General features: G+C 38.5%; 1 protein-coding gene across 1 annotated transcript in view; it reads right to left on the reverse strand.

The window, feature by feature from the left end:
* Positions 1-187: 187 nt before the first annotated feature.
* Positions 188-23,036, reverse strand: part of LOC135363126 (rho GTPase-activating protein 20-like) — a 44,066-nt gene continuing 21,217 nt past the window's right edge. Inside the window, exons 3-11 of the mRNA XM_064583815.1 lie at positions 19,490-19,639; positions 16,996-17,037; positions 16,274-16,358; positions 12,074-12,151; positions 9,777-9,843; positions 7,063-7,251; positions 3,605-3,780; positions 2,059-2,220; positions 188-316 (exon numbers count right to left, since the gene is read on the reverse strand). Coding sequence (XP_064439885.1) covers positions 203-316; positions 2,059-2,220; positions 3,605-3,780; positions 7,063-7,251; positions 9,777-9,843; positions 12,074-12,151; positions 16,274-16,358; positions 16,996-17,037; positions 19,490-19,639 — 1,063 coding nt within the window. The 3' untranslated portion in view covers positions 188-202. The remainder of the gene's footprint in view (positions 317-2,058; positions 2,221-3,604; positions 3,781-7,062; positions 7,252-9,776; positions 9,844-12,073; positions 12,152-16,273; positions 16,359-16,995; positions 17,038-19,489; positions 19,640-23,036) is intronic.

Raw genomic sequence — 23,036 nt, forward strand, 5'->3', positions numbered from 1 at the left:
AATAAGATCAGGAGAAGAACAATAATAGCCCTAAAGCGTGCCTCTATTCTGAAGCTGACCCCCATGGCTTTGAAGAATTGAAACTCTTTGACATTGGTCATGATTATAGTGGGCAAAGCTGCAAAACGTAAGCCAATGTTTTCCTAATAGTATGTTGGGTGTATTTTGGAGATGTGACCAGAGTAGAGTAATTATTGCATCATTACCTCCGCGCTGCAGTCATCTTCTCCTCTTCATTCCCTTGATCAATAACACCGAGCCATTTGTCATAGAGATCAGACAAAAATATACATCCTGGGATATTTCTTAGGAAATCCTTGTGGAGATAAAAATAAATATGTATATATATTACAGAAAATATGTATTGGAAATATTACAGAGAAAATACGTAGTTAAAAAATTCAGTTCAGCCCCCACTTCCTTCACAGAGACCCAAACTGGGACCCACACGGAGCTTGGCTCTGACTCTCCATTGACTTGCACACGCAGCATCAGGTGCTTGGGTATTCTCCCCCTAAATCTTAGAGGCATTAAAGCAGAGCTTAGGCTGTGGTAGAAATGAAGATCAAGCTCCCTTCTATCATCTGGAACTTATTTTCTTTGTGTGCTTTTTTTGCAAAGTACCACAAACTGACAGAGTCTGGCTATAGACCATCCTAAATCCTATTAGCTTCTTGGACAGAAATACGCTTACCCATGTTGCTTGTTTTAGACACAGTGCTAGCTCTTAACTCTAGCAAGAAAAGGCCTGAAACAATCGAAACAGAAACAGGTGGGCTCTTGCACACATATTAGGAAAGAACTAGGTGTTCTCACTCGGGGTATGTGTGCTCCCTGGAAGCAAGCTACTCGCACAATTGCTTCATTCTTCCTTTTCTTAACTGTCTAAAAGTCGAGAGTCTAATAGTAGACTCACTGAGGTCCTGAGGATAGATTCATTTCTAGATTAGGTCCATTCCCAGTTTTTTGACATGATATTATCAAGGCCAAAGTTGCAGAGTCTGTTTCTCCACCAAGATCCATCAACTTCAGGAAGAGAAAACTTTAGAAATGTCTAAGCACTATGCCCACGTGTGCATACCCTCTTCCTAGTCGGTGCTTATAACACCGAATCAGGAAGGAACCTCCTAACTCTTTTTTTTTTTTTAATGATTTTTTTTTTAAAGATTTTATTTATTTATTTATTTAAAAGAGAGAGAGAGAGAAACAGCATGAGAGGGGATAGGGTCAGAGGGAGAATCAGGCTCCCTGCTGAGCCGGGAGCCCAATGTGGGACTCGATCCCAGGACTCCGGGATCATGACCTGAGCCGAAGGCAGTCGCTTAACCAACTGAGCCACCCAGACACCCGGAACCTCCTAACTCTTGCTAGAAAATCGATTCCATGTGCTCACCTTACAGAGGGCAACACTCATCTTGCTACGTAATGTATCAGCATTCTTCTCCTGTCTCCTGATGCCTATATGTATATTACTACTGGATATCACTATGACCGCAGTGTAGGAGTGGTTACCTAAGTCATTTCTGGACTTTGCTATTGATCACATCTTCGAACATTAACTGGGGACAAGGGAAGACCAAATGTGACTGAGATTCTAAGACTGTAGTCATTACTACGTTAACATAGGGTTGTTCAGAGCTGTTCATAAGTGCCAAGGTGGATGGATTAAATTCTTTCCCTGTTCTATTTCTTTTGGAAACTTTGCCTTCACTAGGAGGGTGGTGAGAATGTTTGCATGGGTAAACAGTGTGTATGTGTCAGTGCGTATTTTGAAATTTATTATCATTACTAGTAGTCATTTCAGTATTAGTATTTTGCATGGCGACTTCAGGAGTGAAGGCAGGGTAGGCGGTGTGTGGTGAAAACAGAAAGAATTTCTAACATATGGGGCTTTTAACTCCTAAAGTAGCTTCCTTATATTTTGATTTTGTCAAGCGTTTTTCAGCTTGTCAGGTTCTTAATCTATTATGCCCATTATGGTTCTTGAGCAGTCATGATGAAAGACACCAATCATAGCTTCAGTTACTCGTGTGTGGATAATGCTAGAACCTTCCCTACCTTTAAGATGGATGCGACCACATGAACAGATTCGCTGTACAGGTCCACTTTGACCCCAGAATTTACTTTCTCCTTTAGGACCCTGGTTGATTTTATATTGGGTGATTTGCTGAAGATGCATTCTGTGAGTGACCCTTTTTGATTAATAAAGGAAAGCATATCCTGTAGGAAGAAAAGAAAATTATATCGCATCTCATACCCCAAACGCAGAGCTCAAGCTTGCCTCCGTTTTGAAAGAGGAGGGGAATGCAATGGTACACTGTTTTTGAGCTGAAAGGACTAAAGTCAATTTAGATTGTTTTTTTTTTCAGTGTCTCTCTATATACTTTCTACCCATATATCCATTTTACAGTCATACACTGAAACATTTTAAACACTTCCTTTAAGCAGATTTTCCTTTCCATTGAGTTTCCACTCTTAAAGCAAAATTCTCTGCTTCAAGGCCTTTGCACAATCACCGTCTGTTTCCTACTTTACCATTCTTTTCTCATTATTGCCTTACATAGATGCTCTCCCCCAAGTATGGAAGTCTATTTAGGAAATACACATTTCCCATTTGTTTATTTCTCTTTAAGTGAGTGTATACTCCATTCCTACTTGTTCTATTTCTTTCCCTCTTTTAAAGTCAGGCTCAGAAACTCTCTTCTCTTTCTCTGATTACCCTCCCTTCTCATGAGTCTTTCATTGTCTTTTGCTGTATCTTTATGTCCTCTCCCTGCTGTGTAGAATCTTAATAAGGTCTGGACTCAGGGAATAAAATGGATCTGAAGTCTATTATGCTACTTATCTATTGTGTGAGCTGGGGCACATACATACTGTACTGAGGCTTTTCCGATTCGTTTAAGAAGTGTGGAGGATGATAATCCTAGCTACCCTCTAAATTTGCTGTGATGCAAGGACCTGGGGTAGTAGCTAGCAGGTAACATGCTAGCTAAGATGATTCATTTCTTCATAGCTAGCAGAACGTTCCCTACATCCCGTACAGTGCTTGCAGAGACACCGAATACTCAGTGAATGTCCACACTGACAATTCACTAGAGCAGTTTGAGATAACACAGACCAAACTCTGTGGCTTTAATTTGACATATTCTGTTAGGATTAATAGTTTCCTATTTGCCAGAGGATGAGTCTATGCTCGTGTCAGATGTTTACAGTTGTTAGACTGAGTAGACTCTGCTGAAGGAGACTTGAGACTCATGTGAGTTCAGGAAGGCAATGAGGGGAGAGTGTGAAGATGAGGTGGACTCTCAGAGACTCACATACACAGAGTCCATTTTGACTGATCTGAACAAGCCTCCGCATGTCTTTGTGGAAACAAGACCCAAGTGGAATGGAGAATGTCTTTTCCTGTTGTATTTGCCTCATGACTCTGCAGGACCTAAATCAGATTCTATTCTTTGAAATAACAGTAACAGAGCTTCTCAGCCAAAGCCAGGGGCTGTCTAATGACTTCTCCATTTGGGAATAGATTTGGATGAGGACACGTGGCCTCTCAGAGTGTCCCCTCCTCAGAAGGGCTATAGAAGACCAAAAGGAGATGACCTACCAGGATTGGGAAGGGCAAGTTGTCTTTATTACACACATCCATGAGGGAAACTCCAAAGAGCTGTCCTGGCTTTGAAGAAGGTGGGGTTGTGCACTGGCTGTCCTGGCTAGTGCTGGAGCCCAGACAACAGGCCCAGTCTCTGAAAAAACCGCTTTTAACTGTCTTCTGCCTGTAATCTAAGGAAGAAGTGAGATTAGTAGTAGTAGTTGTTGTTTTATTCGCTTAACCTTCTTTTCTTTTTTTTTCTAAAGATTTTATTTATTTTTTGATAGAGAGCCAGTGAGAGATGGAACACAAGCAGGGGGAACGGGAGAGGGAAAAGTAGGCTTCCCACCCAGCATGGAGCCTAATGCAGGGCTCAATCCCAGGACACAGGGATCATGACCTGAGCCCAAGGGAGACGCTTAACAACTGAGCCACCCAGCCATCCCGCTTAACCTTATTTTCACCATTCCCATTCTACGGTACATTCACTGCAATGGCTAGAAGAGGGAAACTGAGGCATTTTTTGTGTAGAATTTTCCATGTTTTGAAATTGGCCAATAGCATTCTTATGGTGTTAACAGTTGTTCCCCAGATCCTGCAAACTGATGGTTAAACCTAGAGACTTGATCAGACTTAGTGTCAATGCTTTCAATCCCATCTACTGCCCGTTGTGCTTTATCATGAGGCACTTAACTTGTTGTTTGTTTCCTATTGGTAAGTATGATTAGTGGATTCATCCAGTGTCAGATCTGATTTTAAAAGCTCAAAAGATCTGGTATTCAAATCAAGCTGAGTTTGTTAATCATCTGCTTTCACAGTGAGTCTCCTTCCAGTCTTAAGTTTCCTCTTTGGCTTTCTGAGTGCTCAACTTTTTTTTTTTTTTTAATTTTATTTATTTATTTGGCAGAGAGAGACAACGAGAGAGGGAACACAAGCAGGGGGGGATTGGGAGAGGGAGAAGCAGACTCCCACTGAGCAGGGAGCCCGATGCAGGGCTAGATCCCAGGACCCTGGGATCATGACCTGAGCTGAAGGCAGACGCTTAACGACTGAGCCACCCAGGTGCCCCTGAGTGCTCATCTTTCTATGATCAAAAGGATCTGCCTTTCATGACATGATCCGCCTGACCCCACTTCTCAGGCGGCCTCTGGTGTCTCTGCTCTGGGCCATCCCCAAGGATGACTCCCTGCATTCAGGGTTCTTGGGAAATAGTCATTACATGCTGGCTATGTGGTAAGATTCCAGGTGACTGTGTTTTCTTGTGATACCCCACCAAGCTACCCAGAGATGACTTTTTTTTTTGTAAATTATGTTTGATATTTACGGAAAAGAGTCTAATCCACAATGAATTGCACCCAATTCCTCACACATACTCAAACATACATGTATATACACCATACCAGTACAAGGCTTGAAAGAAAACATACAAAAAGAAAAACAATGAGAGATTATGAATGCCTGATTTATCCCCAATTTCCAGAGATGATTTTGAATTACCCAACATTCCCTATCAAAGGAATGCAGAAGAAGAGCTTTACAAAGAAAAGGTGATCTGCAGTGAAAAGCTGAGTTGAAAGTTTCTACTGCTCAGCTATGAATGTTTTCCTTATAAGATACCTTAACATTTGCTTATAAAATCTGCTTAAATAACTGAATTCTTTAAAAGTCCACAGAGGAGCCAAGCTGTAGAAGGATAAACAAATGAGCAACATTTCACCAAACACCCATAAACACCTGTCCACTGGGCTTTTCTGGGATGTAGTGAGTGCCTCACCGTATCCACTCACGTGGGTGGCAACACTCATGGCACTTGACCAGAGAGACCAGGATCTAAGAACCAGAAGCATCCTGGTTCTGCCACCTAGTTAGATTACTCAAAAATTCTTAAGCTTTGGTTTGCTTAACTTTAACATAAATGCTGCTGCCTACAACTCGTTGAACTAAATGTAATGTACTACTCAGCACAAGGCATGGCTCGTGGCAGCCTTGATAAAAGTAATTTCCTTGCTCAGAAGGCCTCAGGCAGTCTAGACATCAGTCTCTTCCCCCTCCAAAGCAGACATCACTCCCATTCTCTATTTGATTTTGCAACCTCTAGAAGGTAGGCAATCATGAAGGATGGCTACCACTTTACTTAACTAAGGCTCTTTCTTCCTGTTCTGAAATTGATACCGCTACCATTTTAAAAGGAGAGAAGAAAGAAAGCAAACACATTCTTAAATCCAGGAGGAGATTCCTGTACATCAAAATGTATGCATTTGCTGAAGATACGTGTTAATATGTAAGTTGAGTTGTTGTATGCAACCTGGGTTCCCTACTCTTCCCCTAGTTTTATTATTTCTAAAACTACCCAAATATATTCCATTCTTCAGCTTTAATAAGAAGAATGCTCTTAAGAAGAATGTTGTATCCCTTGGTACAAAGCTATATATCTAGCTACTCTATGAGTATACAGAAAATAAGTACACATTGAGTCCTATACTTTCTCCAAGGTATTTTCAGGCTTAGCTGGATGTTTCATAATGTACATTATTTGCTGTTAGAGGTCATGTTGCCTCTATTACTAATAAAAATATATGCTATAGCCATGAAAAATATAGGAATGATTAAACAAGCTAACTTTATGGAAACCTATTCTTTCTTAAACAGTCCTGGCAAGATTTGGGTTAATGTTTCCTAATGCTTGAATTAGGGTATGAATATTAAAAAATAAAATTTTTGAAACTTTGTGCTTATAGAATAACAATCATAACAATAAAATACTTTCTATTTTGGCCCAATACTTCTCAGATGAATAACACATTTTCATCAGAGAAAAAAATATCAATGGGAGAATACTGGAATGGTAGGGAAAAAAATAGCAAGAAGGAAGATGAAAAAGCCCTGACCATAAACATTCAGTCTCGCTCCAGCCTTGACCTGTGTCTGAAGCAGACATGGAAAGTGGGGGCAGAATTGAGACTTGAATTCTAACTGTAAGCCCAAGGCCACTTCAGCCTAAGCCCAGAATAAATCCAATTCAGTTCCATAACTCTTTACTCCACTGGAGTTCTTCCATTCCAGGTGCGTCTAAGCCATGCAGTCATTTGATTCCATCCTGTGATGGCCTGAGATACTAGATAAAACCCTGGAATAGGGAAGACCTGTTTCCAGGCCACAAACAGCTTGTGCTCTAAGAAGACACACAGATGTGTACTCACGTAATTATATGTAGAAAGTGTTCTGGGGATACAGAGAAAGGAGCTAACAGTCTACCTAGGAGAATTAAAACAAGCACACAACCTTCCTCGAAGTGAGTTGGGTCCTAAGACCTTTGGGTTTCTCTAAGCTCGATTCTGTGCAGTTTTGGGGTTCTTGCCTCTACTGTTCCTCCCCACCCCCCACAGAGAGAGTGAGCTCTGTGTCCTCAATTTGTGGGCAAGAGTGGAGACATGAGCCAAGAGAAGACACCTGAAGAAAGGGAAGGGGCTCACCTCTCCCTTGCTCATTCTGCGCCGGGTGCCTGGGCTTCAGGATGAACCGGCCTTGCATCTCTGCGAACCCCTGCTCCAGAAGGAGGGACTCCTGGAGGGTGGAAGGAGAGATGGAGTCCTCTGGTGTCTGCGGCAGCAGTGTGGTAGATGGAAGATGGCTCATTTTAATTCCATAGGGATGTTTATGTCCTATATGGAAAAAATATAGATTCAGGCTGATGGTGATGGCTCTGATCAAATCCCCCTTCCCATGAGTGTATGCATCACACTGGTATATGCTGCTATTCTCCTGGGGCTTCTGGCACTCACTCTGTGCCTCCTGAGTGAGCATCATATTCGCTCTTGTTGGAGACACCCTGCAGAAAGCAGGTGCCCAAGGAAAAGATTTTAAAAAGAGAAAAAAAATGTAAAGCATGTTACTTTACTTGGAATACAAAGATTCATCAGTGCATTGCACAATGCTGACTTTTGCTGTGTTTCCATCTGAGAATATTTAAGGCCTTCTAGTTTCTGCCTTGACACTAACGAGATCTGCACATCTTAGGCAAATTACTTGACCCCTCTGAGCCTTACATTCATCCTTTGAAATGCTTGCCCTCACACAAACTTATAAGGATCAGAGTAAATATATTAATATGCATTGGTGGGTAATATTTTTTAAATAATTGAACATATATATTAAGAATTGCTATTCTCTCTCACATAATGTCAGTTGAGCAGATTTTTTTTTCATTTCCTTTTGTCAATTTCTAGAGGCAGAGCTACTCAAGGGCAGTGGGATGGGTTGCCTTTATGCTTTATACTTCCCTCCCACTGCTGCCCTTCCTCCAAGGGGAGTCCTGCCAGGTGATGATCAGAGGGAAGGCTGAACAGTGTTGGGAACCCAGAAGCAAAGTGCAAAACGATGTTTACAGAGTGGAAAACTGCACCCAGAGTCAGTGAGAGTTGCCTGCCAAGTGATTTGTTTTGTTCTTGTATGCTTTAAATTGTTTCCTCTCTATAGAATTCTCAAAGACCCTGTGCTATAGGATATGGATCTCATTTTTTAAGAACAGAATGGAAGTTCTCTTTCTGTCATTTCTGATTTATTATTGAATGTAACTTGGGGAGCTTTTGCTGTTCCTTCTCATCTGTCATAGATGCAGTGTCAGTGATGTGTTCACAAGAATCACAGTGACTTCCCTCTTTTAAGGAAAAAGAAGCTTCTACGACAGCAATACAACCAAATCACAAAGATAACCAGGAGATAATCCGCAATTGAGAATTGAGAGCATTGGTAAAAAATGCATTTTGAATGCTGCCAATGGATCATCATGAATGACAGGCTCTCCGGATTCCTTAGAGCTGCCTTGGTGTGTGAAGCTGCTCAAAGTCTAAAAAGTTATCATCTATATTGTTTTACCTAAATTAATGCACTTTATTAAAATAAATATATTTAAGTATTTGACTTTTTTCCTTTTTGTGGTTGGCCGACTTTTACAGAGATGTCAATATTAATATGAAACATGAAATGGTGGGGGGGATTTTTTTCCTCAGCTATGCCCTTGGTGACTCTCTGTATTCTAAGACTGGGAATATACATTTCGTAGAAAGAAATTGGTTATTTAGATTTCCAGATCACTTGAAAATATTCTTTAGATAACTTGAAAAAGAGTAATAGCCTCACGGGATTATTTTCTTTTTAAGATTTTATTTATTTATTTGTCAGAGAGAGAGAGAGAGCACAAGCAGGGGGAGCAGCAGGCCAAGGGAGAAGCAGCTCCCCACTGAGCAAGGAGCCCAGGACCCTGGGATCATGACCTGAGCCAAAGGCAGACACTTAACTGAGCCACCCAGGCATCCCGCCTCACAGGATTATTAAAAAGATTTTGAAAAACGCATGTAAGAAGGAATGCTCTAAGATTTCTAGCAGAAATCATTGTCACCATTACCATACATTACTATACTTCAAGGTCTGCTACAGATCCTCTCTTTTTTCTCTTGTTTTTTAATCCTTCTATTTTTGGTAAGCACTGAACAATTTTGCTAATCCAAAGATTTTTTTTTAGAGGACTTGTGCTAATAACTATTTTAGGAGAGGTGTAATCTGTTTATCAATAACCTTAAGAACAGTGATGGAAAAAGCCTGAGAAACAACAAAGTGCAGGTAGTTTAGTCAGTGAAGACTTGAGGAGTTTAAATGTGATTATCTCATTCTCTTTATGATGCTGAGAAAACTTCTGGGCACAGAGCAGGTGTTAAATACATACCTATACCTGGATTCAGAGACATGATTGGATTTTAGCGGATTCTCACAAAATAGAGGCTATTTAGTTGTTAGGAACTGGAATTCAAGACTGGAATATGAAAAATAAATGTATGGGAAAAAGAAATTCCAATTCTATGCTTTCATACCTAAGTGAGTAAATAAGTAAGTAAACAATAAACAAAAAAATTTTTAAGACAGCTCCGTTTGTCAGGTAAAATGAAGTAGAAACGAAAAATTTACATTTCTCTCCCTAACTAGACCTTAAGCTGATGAATGAAGAGATGTCCTCAGTGCCTGGGAACAAGTAAGCACCTGGTAATTCTTTAATAAACGTGAGAGTGAATATTGCATGTGATTTTCACTTTTAAGGGTATTTAAGCTGAAGACAGAACAACCATTACTTTGAGATGTAGAGTTACAATTTTGAACCTAATCAATCCCATCTTAGATTTTCCCTGACACTTACCAGTGAGTGGGTGTGGGGACGCTTCCTTGCCAGCACTCACCCACAGCTGGTAGTCTTTCTCAGAGCCCTTGGAAACAAAAAGAACTATGCATCATAACAAATCTTTCACAGTACTTGAAGAACACATTTCCTTTGCATTTCTCTGTTTCCAGAAAGAAAGAATTGGGGCCAGTATAAATGCCATTTGGTCCATGGAGGTAGCTACAGTACTTGTTAACTTGTTCCCTCATAGCCTCCAGTGGACCGTCCCAGGTTCTTGTCATTTTTGATAAAGGCCAGGAAACCACAGTACAATCAGCCCCTCACGGTGTGGGTGGCCCATGGCCTAAGAAATCACAGTTGTGCCCCTTCGCTTAGGAGGAAACTTCTAATCTCAGAGTCCTGCCTTCCGCTGTCTCTAGATTCCTTGGATAATGCTGGCTTTTGCCGCCAAATGTCCCTGCCCTGACATGCATATTGTCCAGAGAGCCATATACCCTGCTATGACTATTCCTGAGCAAAGTAACTTGAAAGGCATCAATAGTTCCGCAGCCCTGGGCAAAAGGAGACAAACGCCCAAGAGGCCTTGAGGAGATAGTGGACTGAAGTCAGCCACTGGCTTTGGTGCAGGCAAGCCCCACTTCAGGGAGAGAAAGAACAAGGACTGTAACCTAGACAACATATCAGATGCAGAAAACAATTACTCCCAGCAGAATTACCGCCCAGTAAACCTGGAAGTCCTACTTGAAACAAACACATCTAAATTATAAAGACCGCTGAACTATTTTAGAGAGTCTTCCAGGAGACTAAAGCAAAAAATGTTTGACATGGAGTTGTTGGTGATAGGTACTATGCTTGACCTGGACTCCTGATTAAAAATCATGGTCTTGCCCTTATGAAGAAAGGTCATAGGTATGGACACAGACACACACACAGACACACGCAGACACACAGACACACACACATAGCTAAATCTGCTCAAAATTGTATTGCAAATAACTCGTGAGAGCTAGTAAGGTAGGGTAGGGTTTGGAAATGCTATGCTGGAATCCCTTAAATCAGGCATACATAAAGCCAAATAACCCCAATTCTTCATTAAAACAGAAATTCTTTGTGTGGTGAGATTGATCACTTTATGCAAAGGAAAATCACAAACATGAAATAAAATGAGCTTCATCATTAATCAATCTCCTCAACTTCATCCCTAAAACCACTCACTCTCTTTCTAAGACTTAATTCCTATTTAGGGTATATATATCATACAGGTTAGAAATCAATGTAGATATGTGCTTTACTCAGTACATATAAATTCAATTTTATTTCAGATATATTATTAAATTTTGTTTGTACAGAAATCATTGATTTCTTATGCTAAATTCCAGTTGCCCTGAATTTTTAAGGGGCTTTATTATACCATTGGGTCAGACAGAATTTAAGTAAGAACCTTGTAATTATGTCATGTCATAATAGCAAGACATTTTTGCATTTATAGAGGATTTTATATAAGAAGCTGTGCTTTACAAGTGCTCCCTTCAGTTCTGTCCATCTGACTATCACTCTCCCTCTCTTTTCCCTTAGAAAACCTCATCCTCAAATATGTCCATGTCTTTCATCAAAAAAAAAAAAAAAAAAAATCCAGCAACTCACACCAGCACCATCAAAACATAAAGGAACAGGCCGTTAAAACCAAAACAAGATGAAAGTGATATGTACGCAACTGCCCCCAGATCATGGTCTTATTCAGAACTTGTCCTCTTTACCAGTTCATAAGGGGTGTGAGCCGCCTCATCCCAAGGAACTGCATCAAGAGGAGGTAGCTTCTAGCCATGTGGTCTTTATGTCAAAATGTACAACAAAACATATAATTTAGGATTCATCTAACTGGGATTGAGTCCTTGGGTGATGACCAGGGTAAACAGGGATGGGGAGGAATCAGGAATGAAGACACAGACAGAAGAGTCCAATAGAGGAGGAAATATTTAGAAACTTAGAAATATTTTATTGTCTGTGTATAAAATATATACAATAAACTGCATGTTGTTATTAGCACTCTAAAATTATAGCCCAATTTTATGCTATGATTTTGAATTCGCAGAAAATTTAAAATGGGAAGACAAGAAGAGCACCCATGTATAGGCTAATAATATAGCTTTGCTGCCTTCAATTTCTAAATCTGGGGGACAAAATATGACTATGATATGTATAATAATCAGCTGTCTTATAACGGGAGGTACACAACACACACACACACACACACACACAAATCTCAAAAGTCAAAGATGGTTTTTAAATTAAAAATAGTTTGCAAGGGAACTTACAGTTATTCCTAGCATTGGTAGTGACATGTTGATAATGTCATTCACTGTGTCTGAATTTGTTACTGTTACAGTTACAGACTGTAAAAAAGAAATGAGAAAAATTGCTATAAATTTTTAAAAATTTAAAGCAGGTGACCAAATAATTATTGTCAAATTATTATCCATACTCTAAAGGCAAAGCTTGTTTTCAGTTAATGACAAAGTAAAGCATATGTAGAGCACACACCCTTGATTACAATATTTTCATTTCTTTACATAACATGAGGCTAGTAGGAAACATTTCAGTGAAACATATATTTCCCTTCAAGGATTTGTGGCTTACAAAATATAGCAGCTTAAGCAAGAAAGAGAAAAACAGAATTCCACGAGGGGACATGAATTGACCCTCAGCTCCATAAGGCTATTCCCAAAATAGAGAGGGGAGATAGTTTAAAAAGGAGGAGCTAGATACTTTTCTCTCTTCGCAATTACATACTCAGTTTCAGCAAAATCAGAATAAGAACCGTCTGTGACAGACATTTTTTTAAAAAAAAAACAAACTACTATTTAGTCAATACTTTCTTTGTGTCATCATGGTTACTAAGATTTCCATTGTTGAAATCTGTTGAGACAAATAAAACCAATGAGTCTAGGAAATGAGACTGAAAATTTTAGAAGTTTATATTCCATTCGCAACTCTGACAGTGAGTAGTTACTTATAATATCTCTCTATCACACCTTATATTGAGAAACTGCTCCATACAACAAGGAAAACAGTTATTGAAAATTATCTGAAAGGGATGGATAGGAATCTGAGATGATATCGATAAAAGTACCCGAATTCCAAAAGACATTTTAAAATAGGACAATATGTAACCAACCACGCATACACTTTTTATAACATTATTAGGCAATGAGGCCTGTGTTCTTTGAGAAACAGTGCATGAAGAAGACAAGCAACAGAAGTGGACACTCACAGTCCTTAAAAATATTAAAAACAAAGTTAAAAGAAACTTGTTCTTTCATTGTATTTTTCTTCTTATGAATTGAAATGCAATTGCTTGATATGACAGATGGCCCAAAAGTTGCTTGATAATCGAACTTTTATAAACAAAAGTGTTCATTGATTTCAAACTACTTGAGCTTTAAGGATTATAAAAAAAAGTGTTCAGAACCTAGCAGTAGGACTCAGAGCACCCAAACTCAAGGATATCCTATGTTAAATTGTCTAGGAGGGGCTTCCTATGTTAAATTGTCTAGAGGATTCAAGACTGGGTCTTAGCTTGAAATTTAGTTAGAAGTAATGGCTCTGCTATTTTTTTTAAGATGTCTGAAAGCCTTTCAGTACAACTTAAAAAGTTTCCCACAAAATTTTTTTTTTTTTTAAGATTTTTGTTTATTTATTTGTCAGAGAGAGAGCACAAGCAGGGGGAGCCACAGGCAGAGAAGGCAGAGGGAGAAGCAGGCTCCCCTCTGAGCAGGGAGCCTGATGCAAGACTCCATCCCAGGACCCTGGGATCATAACCTGAGTCGAAGGCAGATGCATAACTGACTGAGCCACCCAGGCATCCCTCCCATGAAATCTTTTTAAAGAAAAAAAAATCTCTTTTGAAATACTAATAATCACTTTTTAATTTATCTGGTCTGCAAGATAATGGTTTTCATGGTATAAGGAACATACTATGTTCAAAATAGTAATTCCAGAGATGTATGTATATTTTCCTGCATGTTGTAGGTTCTCCAAAACAGATAAATTCCAGTAGATAGAGCTCTCTGTAAACAAATGACTTCAGAAAAATAAGCTGCTTTTTGAAATAATTTAAAAGAAAAAGAAATGTTACTTTTTTTTATATGAGTCAAAGTGTTACTTAATATATGAAGAACAAGGAATATGTGATCAATTCTCAAGAGCTGAAGCCAACCCTGAGATGATCTAGATGTTCAGACTGTTAGCCAAAAACGGCTATTACAATAATGCTCAATGATACAAATGAAAATATGCTCACAATAAACGAAAGAGGCATCTTAGCATAGAAACTAAAAATATTTAAAAACAGAAATTTTTTATCTGAAAAATATCTTAAAGAAAAATTTTACTGACTAGGCTACATTGCATAATGGAGATGACAAAAAGAAGTCAGTGATTTGAAAATAGATAATAGAAATTATCCTGTCTGAAGAAGAAAAGGGGAAAAAAAGATTGAAAAAATTAAGAGTCTGAGGGATCTATGAACAATATGAAAGGGTCTAATATACATATAACTGGACTCTCAGGAGGAGAGGAGAGAGAAAATGGGGAAGAAAATATTTGAGGTAATCATGATTAAAATTTCCCAAATTTGGTGAAATTAAATTTATAAATTCAAGAAGTTCAGAATATGCCAAATAGGACAGATTCAAAGAAAACCATGCTTTGATACTTCATAGCCACACTGCTAAAAACCAAAAATAAAGAGAAACTCTTGAAAGCAGCTAGAGAAAAATGACAAATCACCTACAGGGGATTAATGTTTGATTGATCACAGACTACTCATCAGAAAGCACAAAGACAAAAAGACAGTGGAACATCTTTAAAGAGCTGAAAGGAAAAAGTTTGCGAACAAAATTCTACATCCCTCAAAATATCCTTCAAGAGTGAGTGTGAAATAAAGCCATATTCAGATAAGAGAAATTAAGAAAATCTGTTTGCACCAGGTCTGCACAAGAAATGCTAAGGATCATCTCTCTAGGATGAAATGAAAACAGTGTTAGAGGGAAACTTGGATGTTCAGGAACAAGTGAAGAACATTAGAAATGCTTATTTTGTGTAAATTATACATAAATAAAGTTGATTTTTAAAGATTTCAAGGTAATTTTCCATGGAAAATTCTGAGTGTAACCCACTGCCACAGCTGAAATCAAAGCAGGCAGAGACAAGAGTGTGCTCTGCTGCTAGAGAACCCTCTGGCCTTATCTCCTTCATGCAATGCATCTACCTGGTGCTTAGAAACCAATCAAAATATTTGCATGGCTTTTGCTTTGGCCAGGAATAACTACCCCTTTTTCCACCTTCAAATACTATTTTGTGTGACCTAGAGCTACTGTAAAGTATAACAGGAAAAAAAAAATGTCACTTAAAGATACCCAAAGTATCTTGTTCATCATTGCAAATGTCTTGGCTACTGCACTACAATTTCAGAAATCAAATTTTATACCAAGAATGGGCAACTGGTTTGATTTTTTTTCCCCCAACAGCCAAAAGAAAATGAGATAGAAATATGCTGATCCCTTAAAAGTGTCATCCCTCTGAGCTCAATTCAACCCTGATATTCCTTGGATCAAAAGACCTTTCAAAACCCCTCTGCAGTTGATATAACTACTAAGTGAAATACCTGACCCTTGAGTTCATCCTGTACTGGAAAGGAGACATTATTGAGGTCAACTGACAAAATGGGAACATGGAAGGCAGAGTAAAGTATTACACCGATGTTAAATTTACTAAAGGTGATAACTGTGTGATGGTGATATAAGAGGATATCTTTATTCTTGGGAAATACCTAGGTTTAAGGATAAAGGGCCATGGCATTTGTATGACCCTCAAAAATAAGTATAACATACACATAATAGGGACAGAGAAAGAAAATAAATGATAAAGCAAGTGGAGTAAAATGTTACTAATAGCTGAATCTAGGTAAAGGGTGCATGGGGTGTTTTTTGTTTTATTTTTATACCTACAACTTTTCTGTGAGTTTACAGTTATACCAAATAAAGCGTCAATGGGGGGAGGGTGGAGAACTGTGGAAACAATCCAAACCATTCTGTACATAAGTAGTAACCATTGGGAAAAAATGTTTACTTCTAGTAGGAAATACCTGCATGTGAAAATCACCTTATTACAAGCCAGTGTTGTTGCTATTAGAAAGAGCCAGGGAAATATTATGGATATTTAACATGCAATATTCTTTCCATGCTTAAGTACTGTGGCATGGATTCCTCTCGCTTCATATTACCTAGGATTCACTCTTTATGTATACAAAGACACGTGTAGACAGGAAAATACATTTTCCCACATGGTACTTTTCCAAATACTCTCTCTCTTCTTATCTCTTGCTCTCTCCTTCCTACCTCCCCATCTCTCCCTCCCTCCCTCTCTCTATCTCCATCTCCATCTCCATCTCCATCTCTTTCATTCTATCTGAATCAGGAACATGGAATTTAATTTTTGGTCTTAAAAACACTTACACAGGCACAGTTCTTGATGTCCTCAGTGAAGATTCTGAGAGGAATGCTCTTGGGCTGGTCCTTCTCTTTGGCCAGATTGATGTACCTAATCAAATTCAATAATAACCCCAAATAGAGTAGGATGAATTAGCTATTAGCTTACTTTCAAATTGATCTATGTGGCTAAAATTTTCAACATACTCTGTTATTTTTAAATGCATGTAAATAAACTCAGCAACATCAAATTATGGGTTGGAAGAAAACATGCAAAACTATTTCAGGAAAATAAGACATGACTCAGAAAACAACAGGTTGCTCTTGTCATGTAAGATGTGAGTAGCGGATCCAGTCATCAAAGCTTTCCTGCCTAGACTGGAGGGCCCAGCACCTTCAAGGGTAGGAATGAGAAGGTGCTTTGAGCATCACTCAGGAGAGTAAATTGCACTTAAGAAAATTTAATATGTATCTTTTGAGAATAATGTTAGCTCCAATCATTAGGTCTGAGAGAAGGGGAAGATGAGAGTGATAACCAGAATTTCATCAAAAACAAGCAATATGTGCATGTAAATAAGAGCAGATTATTTGCAGTAGCAGCCAGGGTACATCTAAATAAGAAATTATTTGAGGATAGTCTAACAATTTCTACTAAGTAGGGGAAGCATAGTGTGTGGGGGCACTGCTTTGAAGAGATTTATTCTTTTCTCATGGGTTAAAGATGTATAATATGTATAGTGACAAGATACCTTTGAAGGAAAGAATGCCATTTTTCCTTTTGTTCCGAAGAACTGCAATTTAAAAAAAATGGGAAGAAAAAATTAAGATACATACAATACTTATACTAGCAAAATAAGATCACCATTCCAGAAAAAAATAGCAGCAGCCAGTTGTTAAGGATGTGGATGCATGTGTTAATATCATACTGTCCTCATAGTTGCGCTTTGGAGGGACCCCACTCTTTTATGAGCGTATTAAAGCAATGGGAAGTAGATCCTAAAGCGGGAGAAAAGTTGGTTTTGAATCTGAACACTTAATTGTAACTATGTGATGCAAGCTATGTGATCATGGGCACTTTGCTTAACTGCGCTGATCTTCAGTTTCCAGAACTGGAAAAGGGTTAATTATACCCCGAGTGTTCCTGCAGCTGCAAGTGCTATTCAGATATAAAGAACATTATTATTCAAATTAAATCATACTTAAGGAATTTGGCATTTGGATGGAACTATCTTGGCCCAGAAACAAGAATAGCTTTTTAGGAAGAAACACCTGTAATATTTTTATTTCTTTATACACATAGCAGATTGGAATGTGTTAAATTAGTTTCTAGAAAACATTCTTCGTTACTGTGATCCTCTGAGCAAGATCGATCCAGCTAGTGCTAAACTACTAAAGGTTAGTCTTTTCTCAACTAAAGTTTTCACAGCATTTAATACCCAAAGTTGCGAATGTTTTAAGCCTCATGCATACATGGCCTTACCACTTACTAGCGTTTTTTTACCGTGGTAAACTACACAAAATAAAATTGACCATTAGTGACCTTTAGTACATTCACAGTTTTGTGCAACTACCGTGACTGTTTAGTTCTGGAACATTTTTTCACCCAAAAGCAAACCTGTGTCCACGAAGCAGTCACTCTTCCTTCCTTCCTGTTTCTAGCTCCTGTACCATATTTTGTGTATTTGTTGATAAACACTTGGGTTGTTTCTACTTTTGTTTGTTTGTTTGTTTGTTTTTTGGCTATTGTCGACAATGCTGCTATGAACGTTTGTGTATCAATTTTTGTGTGGACCTATGTTTCTCTTGGGTATCTATCTGGGGGTGGCATTGCTGGGTCGTATAGTAATTCTGTTTGACTTACTGAGGAACCATCAAACTGTCCACAGTGGCTGCCACATTTTATACTCCTCCCAGCAACACTGCTCCCCAACCCCTCCATCGCTGTTTCAGGATTTGTCCCATCTGGAAAATGGAACGCCCACTTAGCGTCCCAGCCTGCCTATGCGCATGGACACAGCTTCTAGTTAGCCATGCTGATCTGCAGAACAGTAATAATCACAAATAGCAAAAGCACTAGGTGCCAGGAATTGTTATAAATGCCTTCTATATGTTTACACAGCTTTTTAACTAATATAACATGTATAAGCCTGGCTTCCACATTTTCCTCCTTGTTAGGGAAAAAAAGTCTCTTGGAAACTCCCCTGTCAAAGACTTTATACATTCCCAATTGAAACTGTTTCCTTCCATTTGCAACATGGAGAAGACAGGAAGCAAGAGGAACTGAGAATCTTTACAGAAATACGTCGTGGAAAAGAAGACATGCGGAGAGCATATAAATACATATTTCTTCCCAATAAGCTTTGAAAATTTCTCCTTAAGTCAACGCTGCATTATAGGGCTTAATAAATTAACAACTTGTAAACATTTTCGTTGTCTTCCCTTTGTGATGACGTGTGACATTTTGGTGGAGTGGGGTGAGGAGAAGAAAGAAGGGTGTTAAGTGCATGTGATGAACACTCATTGTGCAACACAAGAATGAGACTTGGGGTGTGGTTGTTTCAAACAGCAGATGTAAGTGTTGCACCACCCCTGTAAACTCAGGAGTGTCTGCTCAGGATGTCCGGGGTAGAGAGTCACATTCCCCATCCTCGTGTCAGCCTAAGAATGTGTCTTGCACAACTAACCTCTACTCAATGCAATCATACTTTTGTTTTAGATGGTCACCTCTCTAGAGACACCAACTAAGATAATCAGTACACAGCAATTCAGGCAACCTCATATTCAATGACATGATTAATTTATTTGTATAATTCCATACTATTTTTAAAGGAATGACCTTGGGAGTATAAGAGCAATTTTTCAAATTTAATTGGACTCTTTAATAGTACTTGCTCAAGAAAAATATGCCAGTGATTTAGAAACACACATACCCCCTGGGAATTAGGGGGCAGGATATTGGAGAGGGGTTCTAGAACCTCACTCTCTTGATTCTCCTTCCATATGCCTAAAACACCCAATTCCTCAAGTGGCTCCTAGAGCCCATGGGAAAAACCACTGATCAAAACCAAAAGAAATTACTCCAATAGTTCCCACTCTATGTTATCTACTTGCTCCCATTTGTACATACCTTTTGGAGTGTCATTATGGGAAGTCAAAAAGGGAGTCACTGGCTTGACATATAATCAGATTAAAATGTTTTTCTTTTTATCCCATGTAAATACAAGACCAAACGGTCGGTCTTACCCGAAGGTGGCCACAAAGGTCACCGTGGGCCAGCCCAGGATAAAGGACCTCCCAGCACAGATGTTGGCATCCTCCACTCTGTCCATACAGTTGGCAGTCCACATGGTGTTCAGTGGTATTTTCTTTTTTATCTTAAGTTTTTTCTTATACCTAGAAAGATACCCAAACAAGACCTCTGTTAGTTTGTTTCATAAATGTTATGGGAACAGCTGTGCTCATCAGAGACCAGTTCTCACTGCTCCAGGGCACAGCATGCCTCCCTTGTCTCTATTACCCTCTGTGCCCAGCACAGCAAATGGTGACATGACCTTTACAAAGTGTGTGTTGAGCGAAGTCTGGCCCTAGGAAGGCCCTGAAAACACTTCCTCAAATGGCAGCAAGTGGCCATTTTTCTGAATGTTGAGTGTTGAGTAAAGACTATATATTCCAGAGCTTTTTAAGAAAACCAATTCATTTATTATTGTTAGAATTTGTTTCTTATTATATATAGTTATTATTATAGTTAATTATTCATTTATGACTTGCTTACTTCAAAAAGTATTTGAGGGGCTGAACAAAGCTACCTGATACACGATTTATAAAAATAGTCATACAATTTTTTGCTTAAGAGACACAAACCAGGGGGCGTGCCTGAGTGGCTCAGTCGGTTAAGCATCCAACTCTTGGTTTCGGCTCAGGTGGTGATCTCAGGGTCTTGAGATCGAGTCCCCATGTAAGGCTCCCCTCTCAGTGGGGAGTCTGCTTCCCCTCTCCCTTTGCCCCTCCCCCCGCTCACGCTCATTCTCTCTAAGATAAATAAATACATAAATAAATCTTCAAAAAAGAGAGAGAGAGAGAGACAAACCAAGAACAAAAAATAAACTTGGATCAGAAAGATTTTTTTTTTTGGGGGGGGGGATCAGAAAGATTTAAAAGTTATTTTCAACCTTAATTTAAAAAAAAATACTTTCTAGCCTTTAAAGCATAGGTTATTTTCAATTTCCCTTCTTAAAATTTTATCCATATCATTTTCCCTTAGATTCTGGCTAAAACTGAAAAACTGTTAGCCTACAGATTGAGCCCAATTTAAAAATCATCAATCCATCCATCAATCAATCCCAGATCAGCGGTCAGGAGGTCTTATATGTGAGTGATGGATACTTCCCATTTCTCTGAGGAGTCAGAAGGTGATCAACTTTGTCAGTGGTGAAATTGCTTTTTGACAATTTCTGCCTAATCTTCTTTGATCTCTAACATGAAAACCACCATATTGATTGATTTGGTTAATTCACAACTTTAACTCTCAGGTGGGCTTGGGATTTAAATAGTTATAAGCCCTCTGAGGGATGCTTAGGGAACTTGGACACACCACTCTGGAACTCCTTACTATTCAGAAACACATGTGGAAACCCTAAACTAAAATGAGATCAAAGACACCTCATGTGCAAAAATCCCTATGACTCCAGTGATTCATGGAACAATTAAAGCTAAGACTCTCCAATGGGTTTTATGAAATAAAAATAATTTTGCTGGACGCACACTTGAAGGATAATCTAGATTCAAAGTTTATGACACAATGAATAAAGTCATCAGATAAAATCATTATCAGATATCAGATGTCTGATTATCAGATAAAATCATTTTTCTAGATAGTAACTCCAAAGGCATTGTCAGGGTAAAAATATATGGCTGATGGGAAAGATAGACATATATCTGTTGGTTTTTAAGATTTTTTTTTTTTTTTTCTAATGTAGGTATCTGTGTGTATACAGACACCCAAGGTACTGTGTGGGAACTTCCAAATACATTGACCTGGAAAAAGGCATTTCAGTAATTCTCTCCTTAGTTCAAGAAAGCACCAAGATTATCTACTCCAAACCAAGGAGTTATCCGAAAGCCCAGAGCATGGTTTCGACTGTCCTATCACATTTGGAGCACTTATCATATGCCAAGCACTGTTCTAAATATTTTATAAATACAAATATAAAAAATGTAATCCTCAAACAACTACACTAGGTGGTCTTTATTAGCTCCATTTTACAAATAAGGAAACTCACAGAAAGGTCAACTAAATTGCCAAAGGCAAGAGAGTTTGAACCCAGACAGCCTAACTCATGAGCCCATGTTTGTAACCACTTGGCCTCTGTGGGTGCTGACCTATCGTTCCATGAACTACCCTTCTCATGTTTCCTACCCTCACTCAGCCTCACTTCGGTCCCCAGAGCCATCAGGCTTTCTCATTGGATTATCTGGGGAGTGAGAGGATAAATCTCAAGACATTATATTAACAAAGCTGGTTACTAGCTTGGAAATATTTAAAGTTTATTACAACAAAGCTTCATACTTCAGTGGATTCTTCTAGGGTCTTACTGCATTTCTTCACTCTCAATCACTGACCCAACTGGATTATCTCAGTAGAAATTAGAAAGTATTAATCTAATGTAAACTGACTTGAGGAGAAGAAAGAGGAGGAGAAAGAACTGTGGTTTTTATTTCTAAAAATAGTCCTTTATTATATTTGTATTAACATGATGGATATCACTCTTGCTTTCTGCTACCTCAACCTTTATACCAGAAGGGAAGCCCCAGTGCACTGTGGAAATTTACAGGATTCTAGGGGGATTTCCCCTGTTCTAAGATAGGGGTATCCTTTTACAGATGTTGGGAGTGGGGGTCCTGTTATATTCTGTAAGTAATTCTTTGTAATTTCACGGATAATGAGTTAATAGTCATCTTCATCTTTTGACCTAATTTAAATTCATTTTTTGTTTCATTTTATATTCTTTAATAACTACATATGAGGGATGTGATGTCTAAAGAACTAAGTTCAGTCCCTTCCTTTTTGTAAATTCTTCATGGGCCTCTACTAGTATTAATATCTTAATATTTATCAAGCAGATACTGTTCTTAAAAATAAAGTAATAATTTTCTTTGAAAAATAACTTATTTAGTATTCTAATGAATATCAAAAGTAATAAGGAAGGTTCCATCTGACCTCAATTCTTGAGAAATTTCTGAAGGCGTATGAAAAGAATCCCCAAACAATTTTCACTATTATTAACATCTTGTACGACTAGAGAAATATAATTTCTTTGTGAAGAAACAAACATTTAAATTCCTTTTATTATTACACACAAACTAAAATTCACTAATTTTGACAGAATACAGAGGTAGCAATTAGTCAACTACTTACCCAATTTGTGTTAATTTCTATAGCGTCAACCTAAAGATGAGAGTTTCCAGCTGAAGCCTGCAGGTGAGCTGAGGTAAAACAGAACCTGGGTCACCCCAACCCCTTCTTATGGCTAATTGGAAAACGTAGGCCCTAAATTCAGATGATTAATTTGAACAGATTGATTCAGGGCATAACACAATCCTCCAAGAACAAGGATGACAGGGATGAAACAAGGTTGTTAATGCAGGAGCTATTTCTTTTTAGTTGTTTCCTTCTAGAAAAAAAAAATGTAAACTTGTCCAATATTCACAGTGATCATAAATATACCCAAATGTTTACTATGGGAATGTTCTCATGGTCGTTTTCTAAAAACTGTGGCAAAAACTTGTACGC

Source organism: Mirounga angustirostris, unplaced genomic scaffold (assembly GCF_029215605.1).
Source record: "Mirounga angustirostris isolate CCGP_5_RB_7025 unplaced genomic scaffold, mMirAng1.0.hap1 SCAF_22, whole genome shotgun sequence".
In the NCBI taxonomy this organism is placed as follows: domain Eukaryota; kingdom Metazoa; phylum Chordata; class Mammalia; order Carnivora; family Phocidae; genus Mirounga; species Mirounga angustirostris.